This window comes from Harpegnathos saltator, unplaced genomic scaffold, assembly GCF_003227715.2.
Source record: "Harpegnathos saltator strain DR-91 unplaced genomic scaffold, Hsal_v8.6 scaffold213, whole genome shotgun sequence".
Lineage (NCBI taxonomy): Eukaryota > Metazoa > Arthropoda > Insecta > Hymenoptera > Formicidae > Harpegnathos > Harpegnathos saltator.
In genome coordinates this window covers 436,458-463,458 of record NW_020229999.1, presented here as the reverse complement: position 1 = coordinate 463,458, position 27,001 = coordinate 436,458, and the positions used below count along the sequence as shown (strand labels likewise).

General features: G+C 38.3%; 3 protein-coding genes across 9 annotated transcripts; 2 read left to right on the top strand and 1 right to left on the bottom strand.

Moving 5' to 3' along the window:
- Nucleotides 1-23: 23 nt before the first annotated feature.
- Nucleotides 24-8,644, top strand: LOC105189881 ((E3-independent) E2 ubiquitin-conjugating enzyme UBE2O). 5 transcript variants are annotated; one of them, XM_025298276.1, is made up of 9 exons: nt 24-331; nt 561-734; nt 805-963; nt 1,040-1,702; nt 1,783-1,993; nt 2,230-2,413; nt 2,542-4,571; nt 4,801-5,193; nt 8,626-8,644. In XM_025298276.1, exons 1-8 carry the CDS (start codon nt 68-70, stop codon nt 5,184-5,186), a joined length of 4,071 nt encoding a protein of 1,356 aa, XP_025154061.1. In that variant the 5' UTR covers nt 24-67; the 3' UTR covers nt 5,187-5,193; nt 8,626-8,644. The 5 variants fall into 5 exon arrangements, with proteins under 5 accessions (XP_025154061.1, XP_011150562.1, XP_025154062.1 ...); XM_011152260.3 differs by lacking the exon at nt 8,626-8,644 and having other exon boundaries at nt 1,040-1,517; nt 1,593-1,702; nt 4,801-7,543; XM_025298277.1 differs by lacking the exon at nt 8,626-8,644 and having other exon boundaries at nt 4,801-4,889; nt 4,980-7,543.
- On the top strand, nt 8,631-10,805 carry hoka (membrane protein hoka). 2 transcript variants are annotated; one of them, XM_011152257.3, is made up of 3 exons: nt 8,631-8,769; nt 9,925-10,008; nt 10,098-10,805. In XM_011152257.3, the coding sequence occupies exons 1-3, from the start codon at nt 8,727-8,729 to the stop codon at nt 10,256-10,258; spliced, it is 288 nt and encodes a 95-aa protein (XP_011150559.1). In that variant the 5' UTR covers nt 8,631-8,726; the 3' UTR covers nt 10,259-10,805. The 2 variants fall into 2 exon arrangements, with proteins under 2 accessions (XP_011150559.1, XP_011150560.1); XM_011152258.3 differs by lacking the exon at nt 8,631-8,769 and adding an exon at nt 9,240-9,502.
- Nucleotides 10,806-11,148: 343 nt separating this feature from the next.
- U2af50 (U2 small nuclear riboprotein auxiliary factor 50) lies at nt 11,149-16,512 on the bottom strand. Of its 2 annotated transcripts, none has more exons than XM_011152255.3 (8): nt 16,330-16,512; nt 15,585-15,814; nt 15,219-15,479; nt 14,877-15,027; nt 14,726-14,781; nt 11,761-12,042; nt 11,462-11,626; nt 11,149-11,384 (listed from the first exon to the last, which is right to left on the bottom strand). In XM_011152255.3, the coding sequence occupies exons 1-8, from the start codon at nt 16,349-16,351 to the stop codon at nt 11,253-11,255; spliced, it is 1,299 nt and encodes a 432-aa protein (XP_011150557.1). In that variant the 5' UTR covers nt 16,352-16,512; the 3' UTR covers nt 11,149-11,252. The 2 variants fall into 2 exon arrangements, with proteins under 2 accessions (XP_011150557.1, XP_011150558.1); XM_011152256.3 differs by having other exon boundaries at nt 14,889-15,027.
- Between the last annotated feature and the right edge of the window lie 10,489 nt (nt 16,513-27,001).

Here is a 27,001-nt window from a genome sequence, read left to right as displayed (position 1 = left end):
TCTCTCGCGGACTCCTCGGTCGGGGTAGCGGGTCAGGCGGGCACAGGCGGGCACGGTCACCGAGCGAATGAGCGAGGCTAGGGCAACGATCAGGGGAAAGATGGCCGCCGCGGCGAACATTGCGCTGGAGAACCAGTATTTTTATGAGGATGTCGTGTACCGTGTGGATAAGCGAGGTAACGTCATTTTCGGCATCGTCATGGAGAACGACGACCATGACATGTCTGAAGAAAGCACCGATAGCGAAGACAGCCTGCCGAGACGCAAAAAGGGCGAGATTCGCATGATTTGGCACCCGTCTGGCATCGAGGAGTTGGTCAACTGCAAGAAGGTATACGAACATGTTATCTCGCGATCGTTTCCGCTTCCATCGCGGAAGGATCAATCCTCGACGATGTCCTGACGCGTCCGCATGTTTCGCACAGTTTCCGTGTACTGTTTAACTTGACAGCACGAAAGACGATATCTTTCGCACTCCACGTCATGTATACGGTCCTGGAATACGTTAAATTTTGAATCAAGATTCGTCATTATATTCTAACGATGATTTCTGCTTTCAGATTCACCTGGCAGATAGGACACTCATGCCTGGAGATGTGGTGCGCAGGATGATCAAGGGGAAGGACACGCAGAGGGGTTACTGCAGGGATATTGAGCTGACTGCTTGTGTACAGGTCATTGGTACCAAACAGGTTCTCACAGACATCAAAAGTGAAGATCTCATTCCTCTGCAAGTATGTGGATATTTCTGTGGTAAATGGTTGTGTTGGTTGCACAATGAGACAAGCAGTTTGTCATTTGTAGGAATTTGCGACAGATATGGCAGTTTGTATGGACTCTTGGGTTGGTGGAATCAGAATGACACATTGTAAATTATGGTTGGTAACACCAGATGGTTCTCATTGTGTTGTGAACGAGATGAATTCCTATGTGTTGGGACAATTAGAAGAGACACGAGATAACGTAAGATTGTATAATCTGTCATTTATTTAAGATAGACAGCTGTGTTTTAAAATTTCACGATATAAATGTTTTTCAGGACAATGATTTCCCACATTCCACTGAGTTCTACCCTGGACAGAGTCTGTGGGGACCAGTTCACTGTTTAGAAGAAGCACAGTGGATCCAGTGCACAAAGGAGATGAAAGCAAAGAGAAAATTGAAACCACAGAAAATCACTAAGCTGATTGTAGAGAAGATGGAGACCGACTGGGTGGGCGTGCATTGGCAATGTCGAGCGTACTCAAAAGATGGTGCCTGGTCTGACCAAGCTCAACCAAAATTCGTGGTCGAGGGTGAGGACTTGAAGAAGTTGAAACTACTGAACGTGTTCGAGCCGTCCACTGTGCAGGTTGGAGATCGTAACTTCTACCTCATCAAAGGCGACGAAAACGTCATCACGCGAGAACAGTGGCGAAAGCAACAGAGGGATGTCTTCCAAGTTCCTAAGCAGAGTCCGAAGAAAACACGGCCGACTATCACAGTGACGAAGTTGCCGGATGACAAGAGAGAGCCGAGTAAGGACAAAATGCCCGAGCCGCAACAGCAGCCAGCGGACGAGAATGCTCAAAGTAACAGTATTAATATTCAAGATGCCACGAGCAACAACACCCTGTTGCAGCCGCCCCCAGCTCAACGCGCCGAGAGCTCCGACGAGTGGGACACTGAAGATACCACTGGCTCACAAAGTGATACCGCCTCGGTAATCACTTCTTTCCTTTTTTGTCTCCTCAGATGCGGACGAAATGAAAGGACGGAAATGATGATTCGTGTATTCCATAGGTCTCTAGTGGCTGTTCCAGCATGTCATCAATGGGAAAGAAAAAGAAGGGTCCTGCATTGATGACAAAAGTGCTTAAGAAAAAGAAGTTGCGAAAGGCGAAAAAGAAAGTATCGCCTGTGCCGTTAATTCCCGGGACTAAGATAGTCGTAGAGACGTTATCCACTAATACGAAAGCTAACGTGGTGTGGCAAGACGGCTCAGTAGAATTTGGTATTAATATTAATAATTATCATGTATATGTATTTCGATCGCTCGTATTACAAATCACGTTCAATTCCGTTCATATTCCAACAGAAAATTATTCGATAGTACAATATTACGATTCACTTCTGATCTCATCGATGGATATTACCGAGAGAGAAGGAAAACGAAAGAGACGAGTTTAGATTATTAAATATTTATTGCTATGCGCAATATTTGACGTGATTTCTTTTTCTTTTTTCAAGGTATACCATCGACACAATTATATCCAATCCATCATCTGGATGATAAGGAATTTTTCCCAGGTGATTTCGTCGTAGATCAAAAGGAGGAATCCAGGATATACGGCGTTGTACAGAGCGTCGATCATCAAGGCCGCACAGCCAAGATAAAATGGTTCAGGACTTATACTTCCAGTCAAAATCCAGAGTTAGTACAAGAACAATCTTCCTTCATTCTTTCGCGCATATCGCTTTATTTCGTCTTGCACTTTGTTCGATCTTTCGAACTCAATTCCATAATAATTTGAAATTGTCATGAATAACTACTCCTTGCAGACCGACTTTCCTGGAGGAGCGCGAAGTGAGTGTCTATGATTTGAAGGATCACCCGGACTTCCAATACAGACCTGGCACTCTTGTGATCCGAATAGCTAATTTCGAAGGCGAGGACGCCGGATGTACCGCTGGTCAAGTGCTGGACAACTATCCAGAGGGCCGAGTGAAAGTATGGTGGGTCGATGGTCACATCAGTATGTGTTGGCCGCAAGATCTATACAAGGTGAGCGAGTACGACAGCGACGAGGGAGAGCTATGGGACGACGTGTCGTCCGATTCATCGTGGGAAACTGAGCTGGAAGATTGTTTCATCGCCGACAACGACGGCTCCGATCAATCGGAATTTGAGAACATCAAGCCGAAGTTAGCAGCACATATCGAGAAGGCACGAATCGCTATGTCAAGATTAGAGGAAATCTTCACGCAAAACCCATTACTGCAGACTACCGAGGTCATGAGGAAGCTACTCGAGGTCTATAAGGATTGTCGTTATATGGACAAGCTCATGGGGACCTCGTTCTTTCACGAGTGTCACTTCCAAGGACTCCTCGAACGGGTGAGAGAACGCGGCAGGGCAAATGTTGCGCAGCGTATGGCAGACCAGGTGACGCGACTCTTCACGCCCAAATCCGAGTGTTCGGAGGAATCTACGGACAAGGATAGCCCGAAATTTTCAGGCAACGTTGATGATCAGTGCGCAAATAACGTGTTAGAGAAGCAGGACACTACGAGCATGGACACGTCGGAGAGTGAGAATGTCACCAGTGTCGACAACGTCGCGAAGAAGCAAAGTAACGAGGAGTCGGTCAATCGACTGTTCATACCCGCCACTTCCAATCCCGAAGACTCCGGCTTGTACTCCGCGGAGAATTCGAAGAAGGAGTCGGGCTCGAGCGAGTCCAGCGGTGAGTTTCTCATGAGCGAAGACGTGAATAACATGCCAGAATGCTCATCAGCAACGGACGCGCTCGGACCGTCCGAGAAGGTGGACACGGCGAATCGGCCTAAGCCAATTCCGCCGTCGAATCTGCCGAACTCTCAGGCCGCCGGCACATCATATGTATGCGTGAAGTTGTGTAATCTCATCAAGGCACAGCTCGTGTTAGCACACGGCGAGGTGTCCAAGCGTTTTGGTTTGGGTAAGATGTCGTTGTCGGACGCGGAGAAGAGCTCCGGCTCTCCGCGGAAGAAGCAGAAGGGCGAGGAAGAGGAAAACCGAAATATGAACGAGATAGTAGCCGAGCCGTCCGAGTGCTCTATCGAGATCCCGCCTCTTGTCTGCGCCGAGGGAGAGGGTTTCTCCATAGACGAGACCGCACCCGATAGCCACAAGTTTAAACTGACCATGTTCCAACCCACCGACCCGACCAACTTCTTCCGGACGGTCTCGAAGGAGTTGAAGCTGCTGAAGAGTTCATTGCCACCGGGTGTATGGGTGAAGGGATTCGAGGACCGTATTGATCTATATTCCGTCATGCTTCGTGGTCCTGAAAAGACACCTTACGAGGATGGGCTGTTTCTCTTCGACTTTCAGTTGTCGGCCGACTATCCGGTCGCGCCTCCTCTCTGCCACTACATCTCCTACTGCAGCGACCGTCTGAATCCGAACCTCTACGAAGACGGCAAGGTGTGCGTGAGCCTATTGGGCACCTGGTCTGGACGCGGCACGGAAATGTGGACTACCTCGTCGACCCTGCTACAGGTGATCGTCTCGATCCAGGGTCTGATCCTCGTGAGCGAGCCGTACTTCAACGAGGCAGGTTTCGAGAAGCAGAAGGGCTCGCAGCAAGGGCGAGAAAATTCGAGGATGTACAACGAGATGGTCGTGCTGAAGCTGGTGCAGGCGCAGACCAAGTTGTTACTGCACCCGCCACCGGTGTTTAAAGACATCATTACCGCGCATTTTAAGAAACACGCTGAGAGATTGTTGCTGAGACTGGAACTGTGGATGGGGATATCCGAGCAGCACAACAAACAGCACCCGTTGTCTCCAGTCACCCCTACCACGTTCAAAGAGTTCGCCGATATTGGTACGGCGGGTCTTTTTATTTTCCCTTGCACAAGAATTGTTATTGCGAGCTTATTCTTTGCTGAACTGGTGCTCCAACTATAGTGGAACTTGTTTTTTTCCTTTAACGTCATACTTTATATACTTGTTTCGTTTTAACATGGCAACAAGTGTTAGCTCGGCTCAAGAGAACAGACTGAAATGAAGTCATTTCGTAGGCAGTATGATTAATCTTCTTTTCCTTCTTGCAGACGAGAAAGTGCTGCCCGAATTCCCGCTGATTCCGGCGTCCCGGGGCTTCTGCATAACTCTCCGCAAGACTCTAGGAACGTTCAAACAGGTGCTCATTAAAGAAAATATAATACCAACGCCAAGTGAGTGGCAGGGCAGTGATAACGTCAAGGAGTTAATGAACAATACCGCCATACAGTGCCAAGAAACGTCCAAACCCGCCGTTAAAGCGGCGATCTATGACAGAAACAGCAGCAATACGCAGGAAAGTAATAACAAGCCGACTTCGAGCGGCAGTAGTCGATCCGTTAATAAGGAAGCGACGACGTCAACTTCGTCAACGAATTGCTCCGCGGCCGCGCTGAGCGAAACGAAAACAAGTACTTCGAGCCAAAACACCAGCTAGCCACAAGGTAAAAGTAATCTTAAGTCTAAACTCTTAGCACATATAAATTATACGACTATTCGGTAATATATCCAAATAAATTCATCTCGGGCGGAATTTTCCAATCACACACACACACACACACACATATACACACTCTCTCTTCACATACGTATACATACACACATATATACATGCAGATAGCAAATGCTGATACACCCGCGGTATACATATATAAATATATCTATCGATAATAATGTCATTTAACAAATCACGACGCGATAAAATTCCCGAACAGAAATGCCGGCAGTCATTGCTCTCCATAGCTAGAAACTATACTTGTTGTTCTAAAAGTAATCGCATAGCGGACACACGTTGAACGCGATCATAGTGGCATGGACTAATGAGCGACTTTACAAATTCTACAACTCGCACATGACTTTTCGTACACCGTCGAGAACGACGAGCCATAAACGTCTGACTATGAAGCCGTCAAATTGACGTTAAGCGCCCAAAAGCAAAAAGGCAGAAGAGTAAAACAAAGAAGGAGAGAGAAAAAAATCTATGTAATACCTGTTGCATCTAATTGCTTCTTCTAAATGAACTTCTAAATGAAGAGAGCTATTACGTCGATTCTGTGACAAATAAGAAACTAGTTCGAATTTCAATTTAGCGAACGAAGAAAAAACAAGAAAAAGAGAAGAGGGGTGCTGTATATGAGACTTAACGTGGATACAAGTGGGGGATTTGCCATTGTCTAAAACAAAAAAAGATGAAGAAGAAAGAGCAGGAAGGAGAGAGAGAGGAAGAAAGGAAGAAACTCAGTGGAAGATAAAGACCAGTAGCAATACGTCGAATTAACGAGGAAACACTCTTTGCAATAGGATTTTAAAGAGATGTATACATCGGTTAAAACAATAAACAATCGATAATTTTAAGCGCGTTTTCACGACCGCACTTTGAGTAATGACGTCATCGAGGCGAAGCAATGGATCGATGATTATTATTCCCGTCGAGTGTGTGTGTATTTTGAAGTTATTATGCCATCCATGAAGTACTACGATATTCTCAAGCGAAATTCAAGTGACTTTAATCGCAACGATAGGACAGAAATAGCTTTTAGGAACAAACAAACACAAAAAAGTATTTAGATGAAATCTACCGACGATGACTAGTTGTCCGGTGTTATGGATCTTCTTAGCGATAGCTCGTAAAAGAGGTAGAGGCGAATTAGCGGGACGCATTTCAAATCCATCATCGATCATCCCACTGTCGAGAGTCTCCATTGCATTTCTCCATTGCATGATATTCTCTCTCTCTCTCTCTCTCTCTCTCTCTCTCTCTCTCTCTCTCTCTCTCTCTCTTTCCTTCCATTACTATACGTTAATTTCCGAGGAAAAGTTTAGGACTGACTTCTGTACTTACTGTCGTTTAATGATTATTGCTATTGTTAATATTATTATTATTATTGTTATTATTTAGAACACTAATATTTATGGTGCGCCGTAAGTGGAGTACACAGTATTATATTTATTTATTTCGTTTATACATATATGTAGGTGTTATACGTCACATGTATATTTACGTATATACTCCGGAAGAGTCGGTGGGATTAAAAGAAAAAGTTCGCCCGAGAATATCCAGGTAGAAAGGTTTTTTTGCGAGCTCGATGATCGAGAATCGTCGATGAAGCGATACTTAAGGCATTAAATAAGAGACGATTAAAAGAAGGAAAACGCAACGGCAACAATATCGATTGCATAGGCGTCAGCTCTCTATTTCGTATCGATCGTAGTCGGTCGTTTCTGCAAGAAGCCATGCGCGCGCGTCCTCCGTGAGAAGAGAGAAAAAGTCGGAGGAGATGTTGAGGATTAACTTGTGAATTTACTTTATAGTCGCGTCGCTGATGTCGAATACGTGGCTGTCAAAATAAAAAAAGGAATGAGGAAGGAAAACGGAATAGACGTATTCTAGTCCAATACGAAGTCCTATGTACGGCAAACAGACGTTTAATTTTTGTTTCGTATTCTTCTTTCTTCTTTCGATATTCATTCATACCACACTTTGCTTTCGCCTACCTTTCACGTTCCATTCCGCCCCCTGCTTTTCGCTCTCTCGCTCGTTATCCTTATCATTTAGAGATTGTTTTACTTGCTTTACGGACGAAATCGTCGTCGTCGTTCCTTCGCGTCTGCGAATTTTCAGTCCGGAACGTTTATCGAGCTCGACCTCTGACACACTTGCGTCTCCATTGTACAATTGCGTTTGGCGTATGGATTCAGCCGGAATTGCAACGATTTCGTGATATAGTTTACTACAGATGTAACTCGGTCTCCTTAATTTTTGGATCAATAAAAAGACATTACAGGATCAATGGATATCAAATGTTACTGTGTTATCCGCTGCGTATCGACGTTGCACCCTCACGAGTCCCTCCACCATCCCGCTGCCTCGACGAATCGCTCCATGCGATTGATTATGACTTGAGCTTGATAGCACGCGAACGAAGATTTTGTAACAAACGTGTATCTGCTATTTCGCGAATAATTATGAAATTTCAATTATTCGCGGCACAAGATTTAGATAATTCCGCACAGCACCAAAGTTAATGCGTGAGTTTATTAGACCGTGTAAAGGAACGTAAGAGCGATAATAGCTTCTTAACCGAGACACTAATAAAGGGGGCTAATTCTTAATTAGTCAAAAGATAAAACTTCCCATAAATTGAATTTTTATCATGCGAAATAATCCTGCGGGGCTTCCTGCTGCTTTTACATTCATTTGCATGATTGAATATTTTGCCAGTATTTGCTTGTGAATTGATTAGAGTTGTAAACTACACTGATACAAAAATATAGGTGAATTAACTATAATCTCACTATATTTTATAGTTCATTTTGGTGTCAACCATATTTTTATAGTTCGTGGAACTTGCAAAATATAGTAGAATAAACAAATATATAGTCAATGATTGTCTTAAATAATTATTTAGTTATTTTTACCACATATATGGTAATTTCTCATTCACAAATATAATGAGATTTAATATTCATATAGTTACATCTGCCATCATTTAGCAAATATTCTGATAATATTGACTATATAAAAGAGTTACTTTACCTACCATTTTATGTTTGTATCCATACAATAATTTTAATTTAACTTACTATAATTCTTAGCAAAAATATTATATGGTTGGTTACACTATGCCTATATCGTAATTATTACCGATATTATGGTAATACTTACTATAAATATGATATTTCGGACTATAATTTAATTACTATATCATTATAGTTCCAAATATCATATACTTTTCTCTCAGTGTACTAATTATGTCTATGTTGTAGATTTGTACAATGGCTGGTGTAGAAATTATCATTCGTCTTCGAATAGTGTAAGGTGTAATGCATTATCACGAGGTAGATAAGCCCTAGATTCTTATCTTCTTCTCACACAGGTAAAATTCAATGTGGCTCTTGTAGACGCCATTTAGTTAAGCGCAGAGCAGCCCGTCCCACCTTATCTCTTTTTCACGGTGCATCGTGAGAGTTTTTCAAAATGTGCTCCAAAAGGTTCATGTGTTACTTGGCTATCAGTTTACGTAAGTAGGATACTCGATACTACGTAAATGGGAAGCCAAATGTGCAAGAAAAAGGAGTCGAGAAATCCCTTTGTAATCATCGATAAGGCGACAGTCTCACCTTTGCTCGTGTAGTGTCTCATTGAAGCTCTTATTGGACAGGCATATATTGTCCTAAAAAATCAGTGTCTCGAAATTCAGAAACTGGAGCAATTTGCTGATGATATATATCCGAGAGATCGTAATCCGAAAGAAAATATCATACCTTATGACTTTTCAGAAAATTGTCCCGCATTTTAAATTTGAGTACAAGTTTTTCAGGATAATGCATGCTCACTCTTATCATCCATTGATGTCATTCGCTTCTGCTGTTTTTAATATTTTTATGTAGTCGAATGCCTCGTCAATACTTATTTACAAACTTTTGTTGGAGTTGGGAGCTATAGATTGTCCACGTTGTAGATTTGTGCAATGATCACTGTAAGGAATTGTGATGATTCAAATTATATAGGAATCATATACGAAGAATGTGTCATACATTCTTATAGCGAGGCACATACAGCGAGGCAGATAAGCCATCGGTTCTGTGTTATCTGCTTATCACGTAGGCGTGATTCAGTGCAAGTTTCATAGACGCCATTTAGTTAAGTACAGAATAAGAGCAGCCTGTTTTCGTATTTCCCTTGACGGTGATCGCGAGAATTTTTCAAAATGTGCTCCAAAAGAATTATGTGTTATTTGGCTATCGGTTTACGTAAGTAAGACTCAATAGTACATTAATAAGACTTCGATTACTGAAATCTATTTATAATCGTTGATAAAGTAACAGCTTCATTTTCGCCCATGTCGTTGTCTCTCGTCGAGACATCGACTGATTATTTTAATGCTCAACTGAAATTTAAGTTATCAAAGATGCGCAACAAATAAATGTAAACGCATATATTCATTAGCTCGTTTTCGTTATTTCCTACTGGTGACCAACGTTAGCGGTCAAAGTATTAAAGCCTTCATTAATTGCACAATCGAGAACGTTCATTGATTTAAATTCAACAGGAAGAATAGTTAAGTAGCGAAACGATGATATAATCGATACAATATATAGCGCGCAACAAGTCACAGATTTTTGCACAAGCGAATAGTAACGATTCTTCTCTTCCTCTTTGAAACACCAAACAGTTGTGATGGGAATATTCTTGGAAGAAGTCGAAGCGAGGCGCAAAATTCTTAGAGGCCGGAAAACGATAACGAGACATTATTACAGTAAGTCGACAACGCAAACAAATTATATGTTGATGAATATCCAATGATGAGCGCATTGCTCCAAAAATGTATGTTAAATAATTTTTTAGAAGGCACAGCCATACCAGCCTGGGCAATAGTGGTTTTGTCGGGTGTGGGTATGCTATTGATCGGCGCTGGGCTTTTCGTGTTGCTGCAGAAATTCGTGATCGACGCTGCTGACACCGGCGAGAGTCACTCCTATCAGCCTGCGTTGCAGATCGAAAACTGAATCTATTATTATCTATCCAAGATGGCCGTATCTATTATGATACTGAATGCTCACTATATAAATTATACAACGCAGAATTTCGGGGGAAAAATGTACTTTTCTAAAAACACACAATAGTGTGTTCTCGCTTTATTTGCGCATAATCATTCAGGACCTTCGCACAATTGCATTTATCTAATTAATCTCCTTTTTCTTAGGATAAGTAATATCAAATTGTACGACACCGTTGTCTGCAATATATTAACATCGAAGTGTGTTTACAACTGAATTATTTGTGGTCTTCAAAGCGGGAGAAAAGGAACGCGACTCGTCCGTAGATTTAATGCATCGTTTGGATACGTTAAAATTTGTTGCAATGGACAACATACAAACACACACACACATAAAGCATTTCTAGCCTGCAAAATACGTATAGATATTAGCAATTTCCCCGCTTCGAAGCACGCTATATAACAATAATTATGCACTGTCCTAAAAAAAGAAATTACCAAAAATCGAAAAGTGAAGTTCCCTGAATAATCCCAGAATCCGATACGATCTTCGAAAACGCAAATTCACCGCAATATTAGAGACATAAAATTGTAATATCAGAAATTAATATATCCCGGGACAATATAATTTTCCACAGATATTCTAAGAATATACATCTATAACCAATATAAACAGACAATTTTATTGTTTATTGTTTTATATATATTTCGTATTATGAAATATATATACATACATATATATGTATATATATATATATATATATATATATATATTCTGAATAATTTATTTGAGAATATTTTAATAAATCATTCGATGTTCGGATTTTAGAATTAAGATTTTTCGCGAGACTGTTTCATTTTTAAATATTTGGTAAATTCTTTCTTTCGGGAGAATACATGTCACCATCCATATACATTATATTCATATACATTAGTATATATATATGTATTTATATATATGTATAATTAATATTAAATGGTATGAAAAGACAAGTTTCTACAGCTTAGAATTCTCTACGATGGTATTTGTCAGGATCGAAGTACGACGTGACAACCACGCGGTTGTTAAACTTTCGTCCTGTGAGAGTTTGCTGCGCCTTCTGGCAGTCGATCACGCTATTGAACTCAACGAATACCTGTAACAAAGCGAAAGATTATAAGCGGATCCTTCACAAGAGTATCAATATGAAATAAAATTGAATATTGGATATACTTTGCCGCATCCAGGTACATCGACACCCTCGATGGGTCTCGGAATTTCCACGGATCGCACCACGCCGTACTTGTTGCATTCTTCTTTGATGTCCTCGAGAATGTCCTCGTACTCCTCTTCCTCCATCAACTCTTCGGGAGTAACCATATTAAGCAAACAAAGCACCTGTAAAAATCAAATAAAACGTCAGTCATGATGATTGTAAGACTTCGCACAAGATCACATAATTATATTATTCATATATTCATTCTAATTATACATTTAAATTAAGCATCAAGTTATAATTTTGTTGGACTCACTTCTGTCGCAGGCCCGCTCGAGCCAACCATGGACAAACCAGGCACTTGAATTTGTACTGGAGCTTGTGTACCTATCATGGGATTCTTCGCGCCTACACTGGCACGTTGCACGATCAATTTTTTGTCACCTAACTGCATACCATTGAGACCTGCGATAGCTTGATCGGTCATGGAGACGTCTACGTATTCACAGAATGCATAACCCTTGGAGAGACCGGTCGCGGAATCCTTCACTAGGTTGAATGCCCTCAGCTGGCCAAAACTCATCAGCAGCTCTTTCACCTGTATCATCGGAAAAACGTTATTTCCTCGCCCATGCGACACAAACACTTCGGAATCTACCAAGTGTAGACTATGCAACTGCGGTACCGATCAATTGTAGAATTTTGCAATTTCTGATCAAAAGTAGTTAGACGTAAGAGACGTTTGCCTGCACGACTCTCTGTGTCGGCCAAATATTGTTACACGTGTAAGTGTAACGTTTAATTGAAGTTACCGTTACCGCAACAGAAGGAAAGAAAACATAGTTTCTCCTGGTCGCGATTAATAGCGAAACTAGCAAGGAAATTCAATTGGATCTCTAACAATGTTGCATGGAATATAATTCGACAAGGAAGTTGCATTGTCTCTTAGTGCGATAAGTGGAATATAAATGCACAGATATGCTTGCGTATTTCAACCACTTTTTCCTCAGTAGCGACTCCTCACACCTTCGTCACGTCTCCGACGAAACGACAATTACCGTTGCCCTTCTCAGCTCGCGTCATTCCCTTACATCTTTCGTTATTCCGAGCACCAATCTCGGTCAACGAGATACTCGTACTCTCTAATATAATGTAAAATAACGTAATACGTATACGTTAAATATACTCACGGGTATACCCACTGACTAAGGCACTGAAAATTCAAAGGTGTATGGATAACAGCACGTTGCCCTCGTTATGAGAGAGAGAGAGAGAGGAAAGGAGAGATAAAATCCGGGAAAAGAAACGCCGGAAGAAACAAACCACGCTTCCCGCTCTCGCCGCGACAACAACTGTATGTAATCGAAACGTACTTTCTCGCGGATACACCGGATTACTCGGCGATCGAGCAACATGCTTTTATCGCTGTAAATACTATCGAATCAGAGGACGCACCATTGGCACAGAAGAACCGACGACACATCGAGGAAGGAGCTACAAAATCGTCGCATAAACCCAATGTACGAAGGCATGAGAATGGTATAATAAGTACTTGCCTCGAGGGACTGGGCTAGCCTCTCTCCAGGCAGTGTGGTATTTTGTCATGTTCGGTAGTAGTAGTAGTAGAAGTAGTGGTAGAAGTAGTGGTAGTGGTAAGCGAATGCTTTTGATCGGCACGACCCTAAGCTAAGAAATGGGGAGAAAGGGCACTGGTATCAGTCCACAGTTTACTATATAATGAGACGTTCATACTTTTTGTGCTTTTCTTTTTCTTTTTCACTTTTTCACTTTAAAGGAATACCGTTACACTCGATTCCTCAATATATGTCCAATACAATTTTGTTTTTTTCTTTTTTGGTTTTCGTTTTGCTACGTTTCCGTTTCTCTGTGAACTTTCACGTTTTGAGAGGATTTTGCAATGCATCGAAGATCATAGTTTCATTCGCGGTAACCTGTAAAACGTAACAACGAGGCACAAGACGAGATGCTGTAAAGCCTGAAAAGCCTGTAAAAAGAACAGCTGCAAAGAGAAAAGGTACTTCCTGAAAAGAATGTATACCGGAGAACTTGGAGCTGTTACCAGATGCACATAAAATTATGTGTTTTGACCCTGTAATCCCAAAAAAAAAAAAAGAAAGAAAAGGAAAAAAACTTTTCTGCTATATATACATATATATGTAGATATACATATATGTAAAATCACGTTGACTCTTTTGGTCTCTTTTCTCGTGGACCTAAAAAAAATCCTTCGCAACGTCTGTCGTTGCTGGACGAGACGACTCTGTAAAGGTATACTTGAAAACTGGAAATGCAACAAGAGACACGAACAGCTGTTTGAGGAAACTCTTTTCCATCAAGTGTACCACATGTACCTCTATCCTACTTATCTTTCATTCTGTGCCGCTATATAACTTGTGAAACATGAAACGACTGTTTGATTTATTCCTTCCGGTCGATTTAGTATCACACGTTCTAGTCGGAACAAAACCCACACCCTCTCGTCCCCTTTTCCCTTCTCCCCTGTTAGCCCATGATTTCCCTCGAGTGTTTTACTGTTCCTAAAAAAGATGCCTAAATGCGAAACTCGTATCCTCATGATGGACTGGGTCCGCGACGTGCCTAGAAAGGCTGAAAGGACAGGAAGATGAGCGTCGTGACTGCACACCACCTAAATGCTGTAACGCCACTAAGTTCCCTGATCTAACTGTGTACGGCATTTAGCGCGTTGGAACGACATACGAGAATGGTTCCGTCGTGGAGAAGTGAGAGAAGTTCGTCTCAGAGATTATTAAAACGAGACGAAGAGAAAGAGAACGAGGAATGAAGCAAGTTACGAACCGAACCTGACTAATGAGAAACCTAACCGACGCTGAAACTGATGGAAACGCATACATACCTCTGTTGAGCTCGGAACATGTAGGGATGCGAGATTTGCTGCTCGCGTGAGTGCACTCACCGCTAAATAGCTAAATATATACCTATATTATAATTTAGTCCTTTGAGGGTAACTTACAACACGCATGGGATTAGCGCGCATGTGAGCACGTTCCTATGCTCTAACCCCATGCCGTTGCGGTATCGCGCGATGCAATTTTTCATCGATCATTGAAGCCACTCGCGATTGCTTTGCGCTTTCGATTACTTTAATTTGATGCCACCCGATAACTGGGGCGATTTGATATACCCGTTAATGACGGAACATAACAGGCGTCAAAAATGAGAAAAAACTGCATCCAAAGGTGTGCAATAAATAAAAGTGTATCATGGAGTTGCGGGCATACCTGTTCCTCGTTCAAATAATTGGGTAAACCACCAATGAAGATCTTGTGCGGCGAATCTAAAAGGAATGAACGAGGAATTAAGACGAGCGCAGATTGTATCATCAAACGGTTAATTCTACTCGGGAATATAAAATGTATGTCTCAAACATACCAGGGACCGTACCTGGCACGTTCATGCTCGGATTATCTGTCATTCCCGGCATTGGTTGATAATCGTGCGGCCTCCTTATCTTCAAACTCTGTCCTTTGAAATTTATGCCATCAAACGCCATGGCTTGTGTAGTTTCGTCTATCGACCGGAACTGCATTGAAGAAAAAAATAAATATCATTAAAAGTTACAATCAAGTATGATATTATACAGTGTTGCTATATAATATCCGTGTTGTATAAATCTGCTTTGAACTGCAATATTTGAATTATATAAGTCATGAATCAAGAAATGGTATAAAAGATTATACCAGATATACGTGATAAGGAAAACCAAGTTATTACCTCCAGAAATGCGAAATTTTTGTCTAAATTAATTTGACAAGCCAATACTGGATTGCCAGCAGCTTGCGCAAGTCCTGACAGGTGCATTTGTTGATTGAAGAACTCCATCATCTCTTCCTCAGTAACGCCGAATGGAATGTTCCCTACATAAAGTCTTCTGGCCTGCCGAGTTATTGTACTGCCAACTACAGGCACAGCAGCTTGGGGTGTATCTGCTACGATATTTGCGGGTATCTGTCCAGCTGCCTGCATAGCTTTGTACTGCACAGATAAAAAATATATGTACATGTAATTATCTGAATGCAAAATCATTCTGCAAGAGAATAACAAAATGCAAGTAGAAGTCTTTTATACATAAAGATTTACCTGCAGAGGAGTAATATGTTCAAAGCCAGGTGGTGGCACATCCCAATAAAGAGATGGTTTTCTTCTCCTAGAGCTGCGACTCTTCTTCGGTGAATTACTCCTCTTTCGATCTCTGCGATCTTTTGAGCGAGAACGTGACCGCTTTCTGCGATCTCTGCTGCGCGATCGGTGTCTCCTATCACGATCTCTGTCTCTATCTCTATCCTTATCCCTATCCTGTCTATCACGATCTGGGATTAAAAAGTATAATTAAATCAGAATCTGAATTCTCACAATTACATAACAGTATATATTCTATTAAGCTTACTCATAAGTTAATTAATGGCAAATTGTCATAACTATACAAAATATTTTATTTCAAATAAAAATAATGCATAGGAGATAAAAAACAGAGTAACATATGTAATAGTTGCGTTATACAGATAAAAAATGTATATATACCTATATACGATACATCTAATACACCACCAATTGACCGATTTGCGTGAATTCCGACATCTCGCATTGTGTCAATTTTTTATAACGCTAAACCATCGTCAATGTAAATTAGTGAACGAATAAAGCAACAGGAGATTCATTATATCAAAAGTGTGTCCCAGAGCTATGTTTACTAGCCACGGTAACACGTTTGTTCACCCGGCCATTACATTTAAACCCAAGGATTGACTAGTCGGAGCTATAATAACGCGGGAATGCCGTGGACCAGAAGCGACAATGAAACGTATAAATACGCTGATTAACTCACCTCCGTTGAAATCTTCGCCCATCGTCTAAGTGCTACTTTGTCTAAAGAAATTCGTGACGACCGACGCTAAACACAAAGTCAATGAATATACGGGAACAAACTTCAACGCACCACGAAGTTTCCCTACGAAAATGGCGTGCGATCACCTACACAAGAGATATGAAGTATGACGATGACGAGATGGTAAATATCAACGATGGAAATAACTGCTAATTTTAGGAATTGCTTGCAAATGGGACACAAAATCTAGTAAGCTCGAATGAATCCCGGCTATGTTCCGAAATTCACTGCCAGTACTGAAAATACATAGTTTGTGTCACGTATATTATAGATTTTCAGTGCTGGCAATGAATGAATTGAAACGCAGCCTCCATAAGAAGATATTTTCTGAACGCAAATGTTACCAACGAGAGTATCTAGAAGATGAGTGGTCTGTTCTTTTCAGCTGCACTGCGGAACTAGTGCAATAAGTTAGAATGAGACAACTATATTTTTTCTCACTTTAACTTATTGCACCAGTTCAGTAGTGCAGCTAAAAAGAACAGACCAAAGTTCTTCTATCGGATATCGGATAGTCATATATCAGATATCAGAAAGAAGAAGAACAAGGGTCATGGACCTCTTCAGCCGAGCTAAGTGTGAAGTGCTCTCTCTGTACAACCGTGCACATGAACCAACGACGCCAGTGTCCACGATTCTTTAGCAGTGATGGGAATTCGGTGACGGGCTTGCCTCCTTGGCCTATACGAAAATTTATCCAGGGCTATCAGTCATTAGCTGCGTTTCGATATTCACTGCCAGCACTAAAAATTTATAATATACGCAGAAAAACTTCAGAGCGGCCAACATGGCGTTTTCGGCTATTACAAGAATAATCTATTGTGATTGGTCTATTTTTATTCTTATTGCCTGTTACCTGGCATTGTGCAAGGGGCTTTACGTCTTGGACAAGCCATAGAGTATGCGTCGAGTTAGATATACAATTCAGCTTCGAATTTGACACGCTATAGTTATTTTTGAGATATTGAATGAGAGGAATATTTAAATTTATTGTCTCTAAAGGCTGATCTCTAAAAGCTGGTTGTAGTTAGCAGAGAGGAACGTGAGAGCGGCCAACACGGTGTTTTCGACGACACCGACTTTCCGCACTGGGAAAGGGCGCCATCTATATCCATTTTGAGAGTGGAACTACGATGCTACATCCACTTTCAGGTTTCGGCGGTAAAACCTGTATGTGGTGGCAGTCCGTGCTACATCCATTTTTAGGCGGTTTATGTCCGTGCTACAACCATAATAGCGTACTTGACAAGCACGGTCTCGCACATTGTTACGCGTTTATAACATGAATTAACATGGTAACATATGCAAAAAAAAGAATTGACATTGTGTATGATTAATATCATGAAGATCATACGAAGTGTCCGGTAATTAGCTGCCAACCCGAAGTGTGAGGGTAGATTGGGTTGAGACAAACATAAAAGTCCCATGCCATTTTGCGAGATTCGCAATAATTATCGAGTTATTAATGACAGAAATCTGAGGAGTAAAAGTGCGCCGACATAGATGATTCGAAAAGAGTTGCAGCTGCTCGTGGCAGCGATCATGAATCTTTTCCTTAGCGTGAACTAATAAAAAATGAAAGACTTCTGTGAATCAGTGAAAAATGAAAAATTTTATATGAATTTGTGAAAATCGAAACATTTCACACGACAATTGAGTCGTTCAACATGGCAGTTGCGCGTTTTGGATAATTCATTGAATACCAAAGAAATCAAAATGATCAAAATAATAATGTGCGTGTAGTCCGAAGGATATTACGTGACACGCAAAATCCGTTTGATATAATATCCAAAGAAAATGTTTCAAAATATGTATGTACAGGTAATATTAACCTTATGCACCGATGAGATATACTACAAAGACTGATGGCCTTACGGGATTTAGCGTACCAGAGAAATTTCCCTGGTGAGGCACCCGAGTGAAAGAGACCGTCTCGCATTTAGCGCAGTAAAATTTAACAGGAACTAATACTTTTCAATCCCTTTCTCCGGATCAAAAAGATTCAGAATTCAGACATATTCAAAATGTCAATACTCTTTAATACGTTTCAATTCGTCATTTTATACAGGGAAGCAGGACGAAGGAAATGGGATGCAGGCAACGATACATCATGCGTCTCCAGACGTGTCAAACCGTTTACTATACAGGAGACTTTGATACGGCAACATAATTCGAATATTTAATCGTCCCATGGACTACTTATATATAATAAAAAAAATTAACGCGGATAAATGAACGATTCGTATCAATTTTTCCTTTTCTTATAGAGCAATGAAAGAGTAGATCAGTATCGAAAATTGAATACCGATTAATACCATAAATCAGTGTCAGAAAATTGTCCAATGACAATTTGTTCTCATTTTTCAGGTAGTTACTGCTGTAATTTACACAACAAATTAACTCGGTTAAACGAACGATTCGTACCAATTTTTCTTCTCTTATAAAGAAATGAGAGAATAAATCAGTACCGAAAATCGAAGGCCGATTAATACCTAATTTATTCATCAAATTAACGCGGATTAATGGACAACTCGTATTAATTTTCTGTTTTCTTATAGAGAAATGAAAGAGTAAATCAGTACCAAAAATCGAATATCGATTAATACCATAAATCAATGTCAAAAAATTGCACACGTGCAATGACAATTTGTTCTTATTTTTCAGGTACATACCCCTCTAATCTTATTCAACAATTAACTCAGATAAACGAACGATTCGTATCAATTTTTCTCTTCTTATAGAGAAATGGAAGAATAAATCAGTACCGAAATCGAAGACCGATCAATATCTAACTTATTTATCAAATTAACTCGGATAAACGAACGATTCGTATCAATTTTTCTCTTCTTATAGAAAAATGAAAGGAGAAATCAGTACCGAAAATCAAATATCGATTAATACCGTAAATGAACGTCAGAAAATTGTCCACGTGCAATTACAATTTGTTCTTATTTTTTAGGTATTTACGTCTAATTTACTCAACAAATTAACTTGAATAAACGAATGATTCGTATCAATTTTTCTTCTCTTATAAATAAATGAAAGAATAAATTAGTATCAAAAATTGAAGACCGATCAATATTTAATTGTATGTATACTTTATTGATTCCCCTGGCGGGGTTACAAATTCCAATATAATCTGTCCTCCTTACTTCGTATTACGCTCGCACCTATCCCCTCACACACACACGCACACACACTCCCATCCCCCGCCCCTCTTTAAATCTACTTTACAAATATCTTGCATCTACTCGCTCGCTTATTTCTTATAATTAATTGTTCGCTTATCATCTATTCTTATACATATGTATATATCTATATTTCTATGCCGCTGTTACTCCTATAATTCTTATTTCCCACCGCCGATTTTTGCTTTCCTCCATTCATTCCATTCCTTCACATTTTCTCCCTCGCTCTCTCTCTCTCATCCTTTTAATCCTCCTTGTCCTCCCTCTCGCTCCCTCCACTCCACCACCTCTCTCATCCCCCCTCTCCGCCCCTCTTCGCCCCTCTTCTAGCAGCCTTTCTACTACTTATCCTCATCTCTCTCCCTCTCCCCCCATCGTGCACGAATATTAAATTTATTCATCAAATTAACGCGGATAAATGAACGATTCTTATCAATTCTTTCTTTTCTTATAGTACAATGAAAGAGTAAATCAGTACCGAAAATCGAATATCGATTAATACCATAAATCAGTGTCAAAAAATTGCACACGTGCAATGTGTTCTTATTTTTCAGGTATATATCCCTCTAATCTTATTCAACAAATTAACTCAGATAAACGAACGATTCGTATCAATTTTTCTTGTCTTATAAAAAAATGAGAAAATAAATTAGTACCGAAAATCGAAGACCGTTCAATATCTAATTTTTCCATCAAATTAACGCGGATAAATGAATAATTCGTCTGAATTTTTTCTTTTCTTATAGAAAAATGAAAGAAGAAATCAGTACCGAAAATCGAATACCGATCAATATCGAATTTATTCATCAAATAAACGCGGATAAATGAACAATTTGTATCAATCTTTTTTCTTTTATAGAGAAATCAAAGATTAAATCAGTATCGAAAACCGGATATTGATTAATACTATAAATGAGCGTTAGAAAATTGTCTAAGTGCAATGACAAGTTGTTTTCATCTTGCAGGTACTTACCCCACTAATTTACTCAACAAATTAAGTCGGATAAAAGAAAGATCCGTATAAATTTTTATTCTCTTATAAAGAAATTAGAGAATTAGTCAGTACCGAAAATTGAAGACCGATCAACATTTAATTTATTCATCAAATTAACGCGGATAAATGAACGATTCGTATACTTTTCTTTTCTTATAGAGAAATGAAAGAGTAAATCAGTACCGAAAATCGAATATCGATCAATGCCGTAAATCAGTGTCAGAAAATTATCCAAGTGCAATGACAATTTGTTCTCATTTTTCAGGTATTTATCCCTCTAATTTACTCAACAAATTAACTCGAATAAACGGATGATTCGTATCAATTTTTCTTGTCTTATAAAGAAATGAGAGAATAAATCAGTACCGAAAATTGAAGACCGATCAATATTTAATTTGTTCATCAAAATAACGCGGATAAATGAACGATTCGTATGAATTTTTTTTTCTTATAGAAAAATGAAAGAGTAAATCAATACCGAAAATCGAATATCGATTAATATCATAAATCAGTGTCAGAAAATTGTCCAAGTGCAATGACAATTTATTCTCATTCTTCAGGTACTTACCCCTTTAATCTTATTCAACAAATTAACTTGGATAAACGAACGATTCGTATCGATTTTTTTGTCTTTTGAAAAAGATGAGAAAATAAATCAGTACCGAAAACCGAATATCGATTAATACCATAAATTAGTGTCAGAAAATTGTCCAAGTGCAATGACAATTTGTTCTCATTTTTCAGGTACATACCCCTCTAATTTACTCAACAAATTAACTCGGTTAAACGAACGATCCGTATCAATTTTTCTTTTCTTAGAAAGAAATGACAGAATAAATCAGTACCGAAAACCGAAGACCGATCAATACCTAATTTTTTCTTCAAATTAACGCGGATAAATGAATGATTCGTATTAATTTTTTTTCTTATAGAGAAATGAAAGAATAAATCAGTACCGAAAATCGAATATCGATTAATACCATAAATCTGCGTAAAAAAATTGCCCACGTGCAATGACAATTTCTTCTTATTTTTCAGGTACTTACCCCTCTAATTTTACTTAACAAATTAACACAGATAAACGAACGATTCGTATCGATTTTTTTGTCTTATAAAAAAATGAGAAAATAAATCAGTACCGAAAACCGAAGACTGATCAATACCATAAATCAATGTCAAGAAAATTGTCCAAGTGCAATGACAAGTTGTTTTCATCTTGCAGGTACTTACCCCACTAATTTACTCAACAAATTAAGTCGGATAAAAGAACGATTAGTATTCAATTTTTATTCTGTTATAAAGAAATTAAAGAATCAGTCAGTACCGAAAATTGAAGACCGATCAATATTTAATTTATTCATCAAATTAACGCGGATAAATGAACGATTCGTATGATTTTTTTTTTCTTATTGAGAAATGAAAGAGTAAATTGCTACTAAAAATCGAATATCGATTAATACCATAAATCAGTGTCAAAAAATTGTCCACGTGCAATGACAATTTGTTCTCATTTTTAAGGTATTTATACCTCTAATTTACTCAACAAATTAATTCGGATAAACGTACGATTCGTATCAATTTTTTTTGTCTTATAAAACAATGAGAAAATAAATCAGTACTGAAAGTCGAAGACCGTTCAATATCTAATTCTTTCATCAAATTAACGCGGATAAATGAACAATTTGTATCAATCTTTTTTCTTTTATAGAGAAATCAAAGACTAAATCAGTATCGAAAACCGGATATTGATTAATACTATAAATGAGCGTTAGAAAATTGTCTAAGTGCAATGACAAGTTGTTTTCATCTTGCAGATACTTACCCCACTAATTTATTCAACAAATTAAGTCGGATAAAAGAAAGATTCGTATCAATATTTATTCTCTTATAAAGAAATTAGAGAATCAGTCAGTACCGAAAATTGAAGACCGATCAATATTTAATTTATTTATCAAATTAACTCCGATAAAAGAACGATTCGTATCAATTTTTTTGTCTTATAATAAATTGTCTTATAATAAAATGAGAAAGTAGATTAGTACCGAAAACCGAAGACTGATCAATACCATAAATCAATGTCAAGAAAATTGTCCAAGTGCAATGACAAGTTGTTTTCATCTTGCAGGTACTTACCCCACTAATTTACTCAATAAATTAAGTCGGATAAAAGAACGATTCGTATCAATTTTTATTCTCTTATAAAGAAATTAGAGAATCAGTCAGTACCGAAAATTGAAGACCGATCAACATTTAATTTATTCATCAAGTTAACGCGGATAAATGAACGATTCGTATACTTTTCTTTTCTTATAGAGAAATGAAAGAGTAAATCAGTACCGAAAATCGAATATCGATCAATGCCGTAAATCAGTGTCAGAAAATTGTCCAAATATAATGACAATTTGTTCTCATTTTTAAGGTATTTATCCCTCTAATTTACTCAACAAATTAACTCGAATAAACGAATGATTCATATCAATTTTTTGTCTTATAAAGAAATGAGAGAATAAATCAGTACCGAAAATTGAAAACCGATCAATATTTAATTTATTCATCAAATTAACGCGGATAAATGAACGAGTCGTATCCATTTTTTTTTCTTGTAGAGAAATGAATGAGTAAATCAGTACCGAAAATCGAATATCGATCAATATCATAAATCAGTGTCAGAAGATTGTCCAAGTGCAATGACAATTCGTTCTCATTTTTCAGCTACTTACTTCTAGAAGTTAGGATTTGGTAAAAAAAAGTCTTTCCCGAGTCGAAATATTAATTCTACATTAATCTTGCAAATTGCATCCAATTTGAAAAATCAATGCAAAATATCTAGATGCGCAATAGTGAACATGCTTTGTCCTACCTGAACGTTATACATCTGGCTACTCTCGCAGTCTCGCCCATGATGAGTCTTCAACAGCGACGTATTCCGCAGTTATTTAATACTCGTTTATATCGATAATGTATATGTACTTAATCCTTATATTCTTAATTAATAAATGAGCAATTTTTATTGAGGTTGATTATATATTCGCTTAACAGCGCAAGAAAAAGAACAAAGATAAAAACGTAAATAGAACTGCCTTTGTTAAAACTGCGTGTGAGATAAATATATAAGGATTAAATAATCATATAAGAATTAGAGGAAATGGGAGATGAAAAACACTTTTTATTCTCATCATTCTTAAAGTTCTTTTTTCTTTTTTTCTTCTCTTTTTTCTAATAAGAATGATGAGAATTGTAGCTCTTAAAAGAGCTGAAGCTGCAAAGGCAAAGACAACGGTTATGTCTAATAATGCTGTTTCACTAATAGAGATTTTAATTCAGATTCGGTACAATAAGAAAAATAAACAAGAATGAGAAACGGACATTCTAGCAGATTCTAAACGAAAACAGCAATCTGAGCATTATTAGACGAATAAAAATCAACACTTGTAAAATTTATATCAGATTGTAAGATCATTATTCATAGTTTTCTAAATTATGTGCAACTTTTTATTGAGAACATAATTAAAAATTTGTATTCATAAACCTTAGCTTGCCTTAGCAACCTTGCTTAAATAGACATTCATATTTTATGAGAAAAGAAAAGTAGAACTCATGTTACGTGAAGTTAGGTTAACAAATAATCAAATCTCAAGCTATTTTATCATTTTTTTCAGATGATAAACTATGAATGTTGATCTAATTTCGACTCGGGTATGTCCTTACTTCGAGTAAGGTCCGTTAAAATCAGAAAAATCCTGCGTAATAATAATGAGTCGAGATACCTCGAATACCATACATGATGTATCGCTGTCCACGTCTCTCGGCGCGCTCCAAGACCTCTCTCCATGCTGACTTCTCGATCCGACGTCCTCCTTCTGCTTACTCCGTCGCAGCACCCCCGGATACTCCATCGTAGCACTGACGACGACACTGACTCTAGCTCTAACACTCGCGCAAGTAAGATTTCAAAGAAACGCGTATTAACCGCGATACGACTACCGACACTCGTACTCTGCGTCGCGGTATGCGCGTCGTTCGTCGGCTCGAGGCGCAATGTCCTTTCCGCAATCACGGAGTCATATATAAGCGTACGAAAACAAACAATCGGGAAGGCACAGTTACCCCCCACCAGTCGTTGACCTTACCGATCAGTGTTGATGTCTGCGTCGTCCGTTAGCTGAAAATGAAAACAACTCGTGTTTTCAAAGCATGCCTGTGAGAAACTCGCTTCATACTTCACAATACTTGTTTACGTCTGTTCCAAGAATCATATTACGCCGAATTCAAACTATCTCTATTGACATGAGATACACGAGATCTGCGATCGCATCATTGATCTTTCTTTGGACAAGAAAATCCTGAGAGGAACGCTGTTCGAGAATATCACATTTTATGTTTCAGATGCCTTGCAGATTATCGAATCCGATGTAACAGATCAAGGAAAGTATGAATGCGTCGCTATGAATAACACGCGTGGGCACAGAGTACTCCAAGTCAATCACGTTATACGTGAAACGTATGTATATTTAATATTATATAAAACTTACCTTTTTAAACAAAAAGGTAAAAAAAAGGCGCCAAGTATAAGCGCAACACGTATTGTGTTGTTTTTAGAAGCATCAAACTCAAATGATTTTATTTATTGTATATATGTGTACATAAGTTTTTACAAGTAAAACTTATAACTATAATAAAACTCTGCAACACTTTTCTACTGTACAAAAGAAGTGATATATCAGAACAGTAGCGCCAACTGAGAAATCTAACATATATATATGATTATTGTATACTTAACTTAATATTTTTAGAAATCTCAAATTCAAATTATTTTCTTTTTTAAAATATATATTATGTACATAACATAAGTCTTTATAATATATGTACATAAACTTTTAAAAATAAAAATTATATCGTGTTATAAAAATTTAACACGTTTGTTAATAGTGTCCAATATTTAAAAAAAAATATCTTTTTAAAGGTTATGTTATTCAAAATATTCAAGAAAACCTAGCTATAAAAAATATCCATAACATAAATTTTTACAAGTAAACTTTATCATTATTTATTAGAACACTGAGTTATATGGTTATTTTACTTGTTATTGTAACAAATTATTATTATAACAATGCAATAAAAAATATTACATACAAAAAATTTTGGCGCGGCTGCACCAAAAATTATATCGAACTAAAATTTGTTTAATACATATATGACAGCTTTTTTATTACAATATATTCTATAATGAAAGTTTATAATTTACTTATTATATTGTTTATTTATTATATTATTTATTATATTTATTATATAATATATAAACTTAAATAAAACATTATACCGTATATGTATAAAGAGAATTTACAAGTACATTTTATTATAATTGCATAATATTATAATTAGAATTTATTATTATTATATATACGAGAGTAATTGCAGATTCATAAAGTGTCTATGATTATTAGTCGGATGATGACGGATTGTGAATGACGAGCGCGAAATTCCGACTTCTTATTCCCGGAAAATTCGTCAAACGAAGGGCAAAAAGTGTCGTCGCTCGCGAGCCGATCAACACAATCGGCGCGATGTAAACATTGCGGGCCTCGGTTGAAGCAAAAGAGACTTGCCCTTGGGCATCTTTTCTTTTCTCGAAGGTTCCGGGACAACGAGGGGAATGCGAGGAGGCCTTTCAAGTGTACGCGATATTGATTTTGCTTTATTTATTTATTACTGAAAATAAAGAAAATTACTCTGTCGAAGCATCGGACATTTGTTAGCTTTATGTTAATTAAAGAGGAATGTGTACGATTAGAAAATGTGTTAGCAACTAATTGTACAGTGCGTCAAAGTTGTTGTGACGCCGTTTTCAGAGAATAATTAAAGGTCATAGTAGAGTTAAAGAGTGGAATTTCATCCCATGTGAATTTTGTCTCGTTCTTATTAAATGTTAAATTATCCCGCTGCGGACAATAACTCTTCTACTTTTCATTTAATATTCAATGATGATAAATAACATTTAATTGCATTCGTTTGGCTTGTTTTATTTCGAAAATAAAAAAATATATACCAGGGTGAGACTTCACCCATGACAACATCAACCTGATTTTCTTTGATGCCTTTTTTAAAAGTTCAGATATTTCGTCGACTCGCGGGATATTTATAATCGGAGTCTCGTCACGTTAATTAACACGTGCTTCTCCGAGCGAATCGAATGTTCACCGACGGCCACGGGCCACTGTCAGTCCGGCCACGAGCGAATGTCCGGAACGGACAGGATGCTGAGAGAAGCAGGACGAAGGGAACGGGACGCGGGCAACGATACATTATGCGTCTCCAGACGTATCAAATCGTTTATTATACAGGAGACTTTGATACGGCAACATGTATATAGAGGATTTAATATTTAATATGTACTTTTATTTTTCCTGCTCCCCCCCCCCCGCTTTTTTTA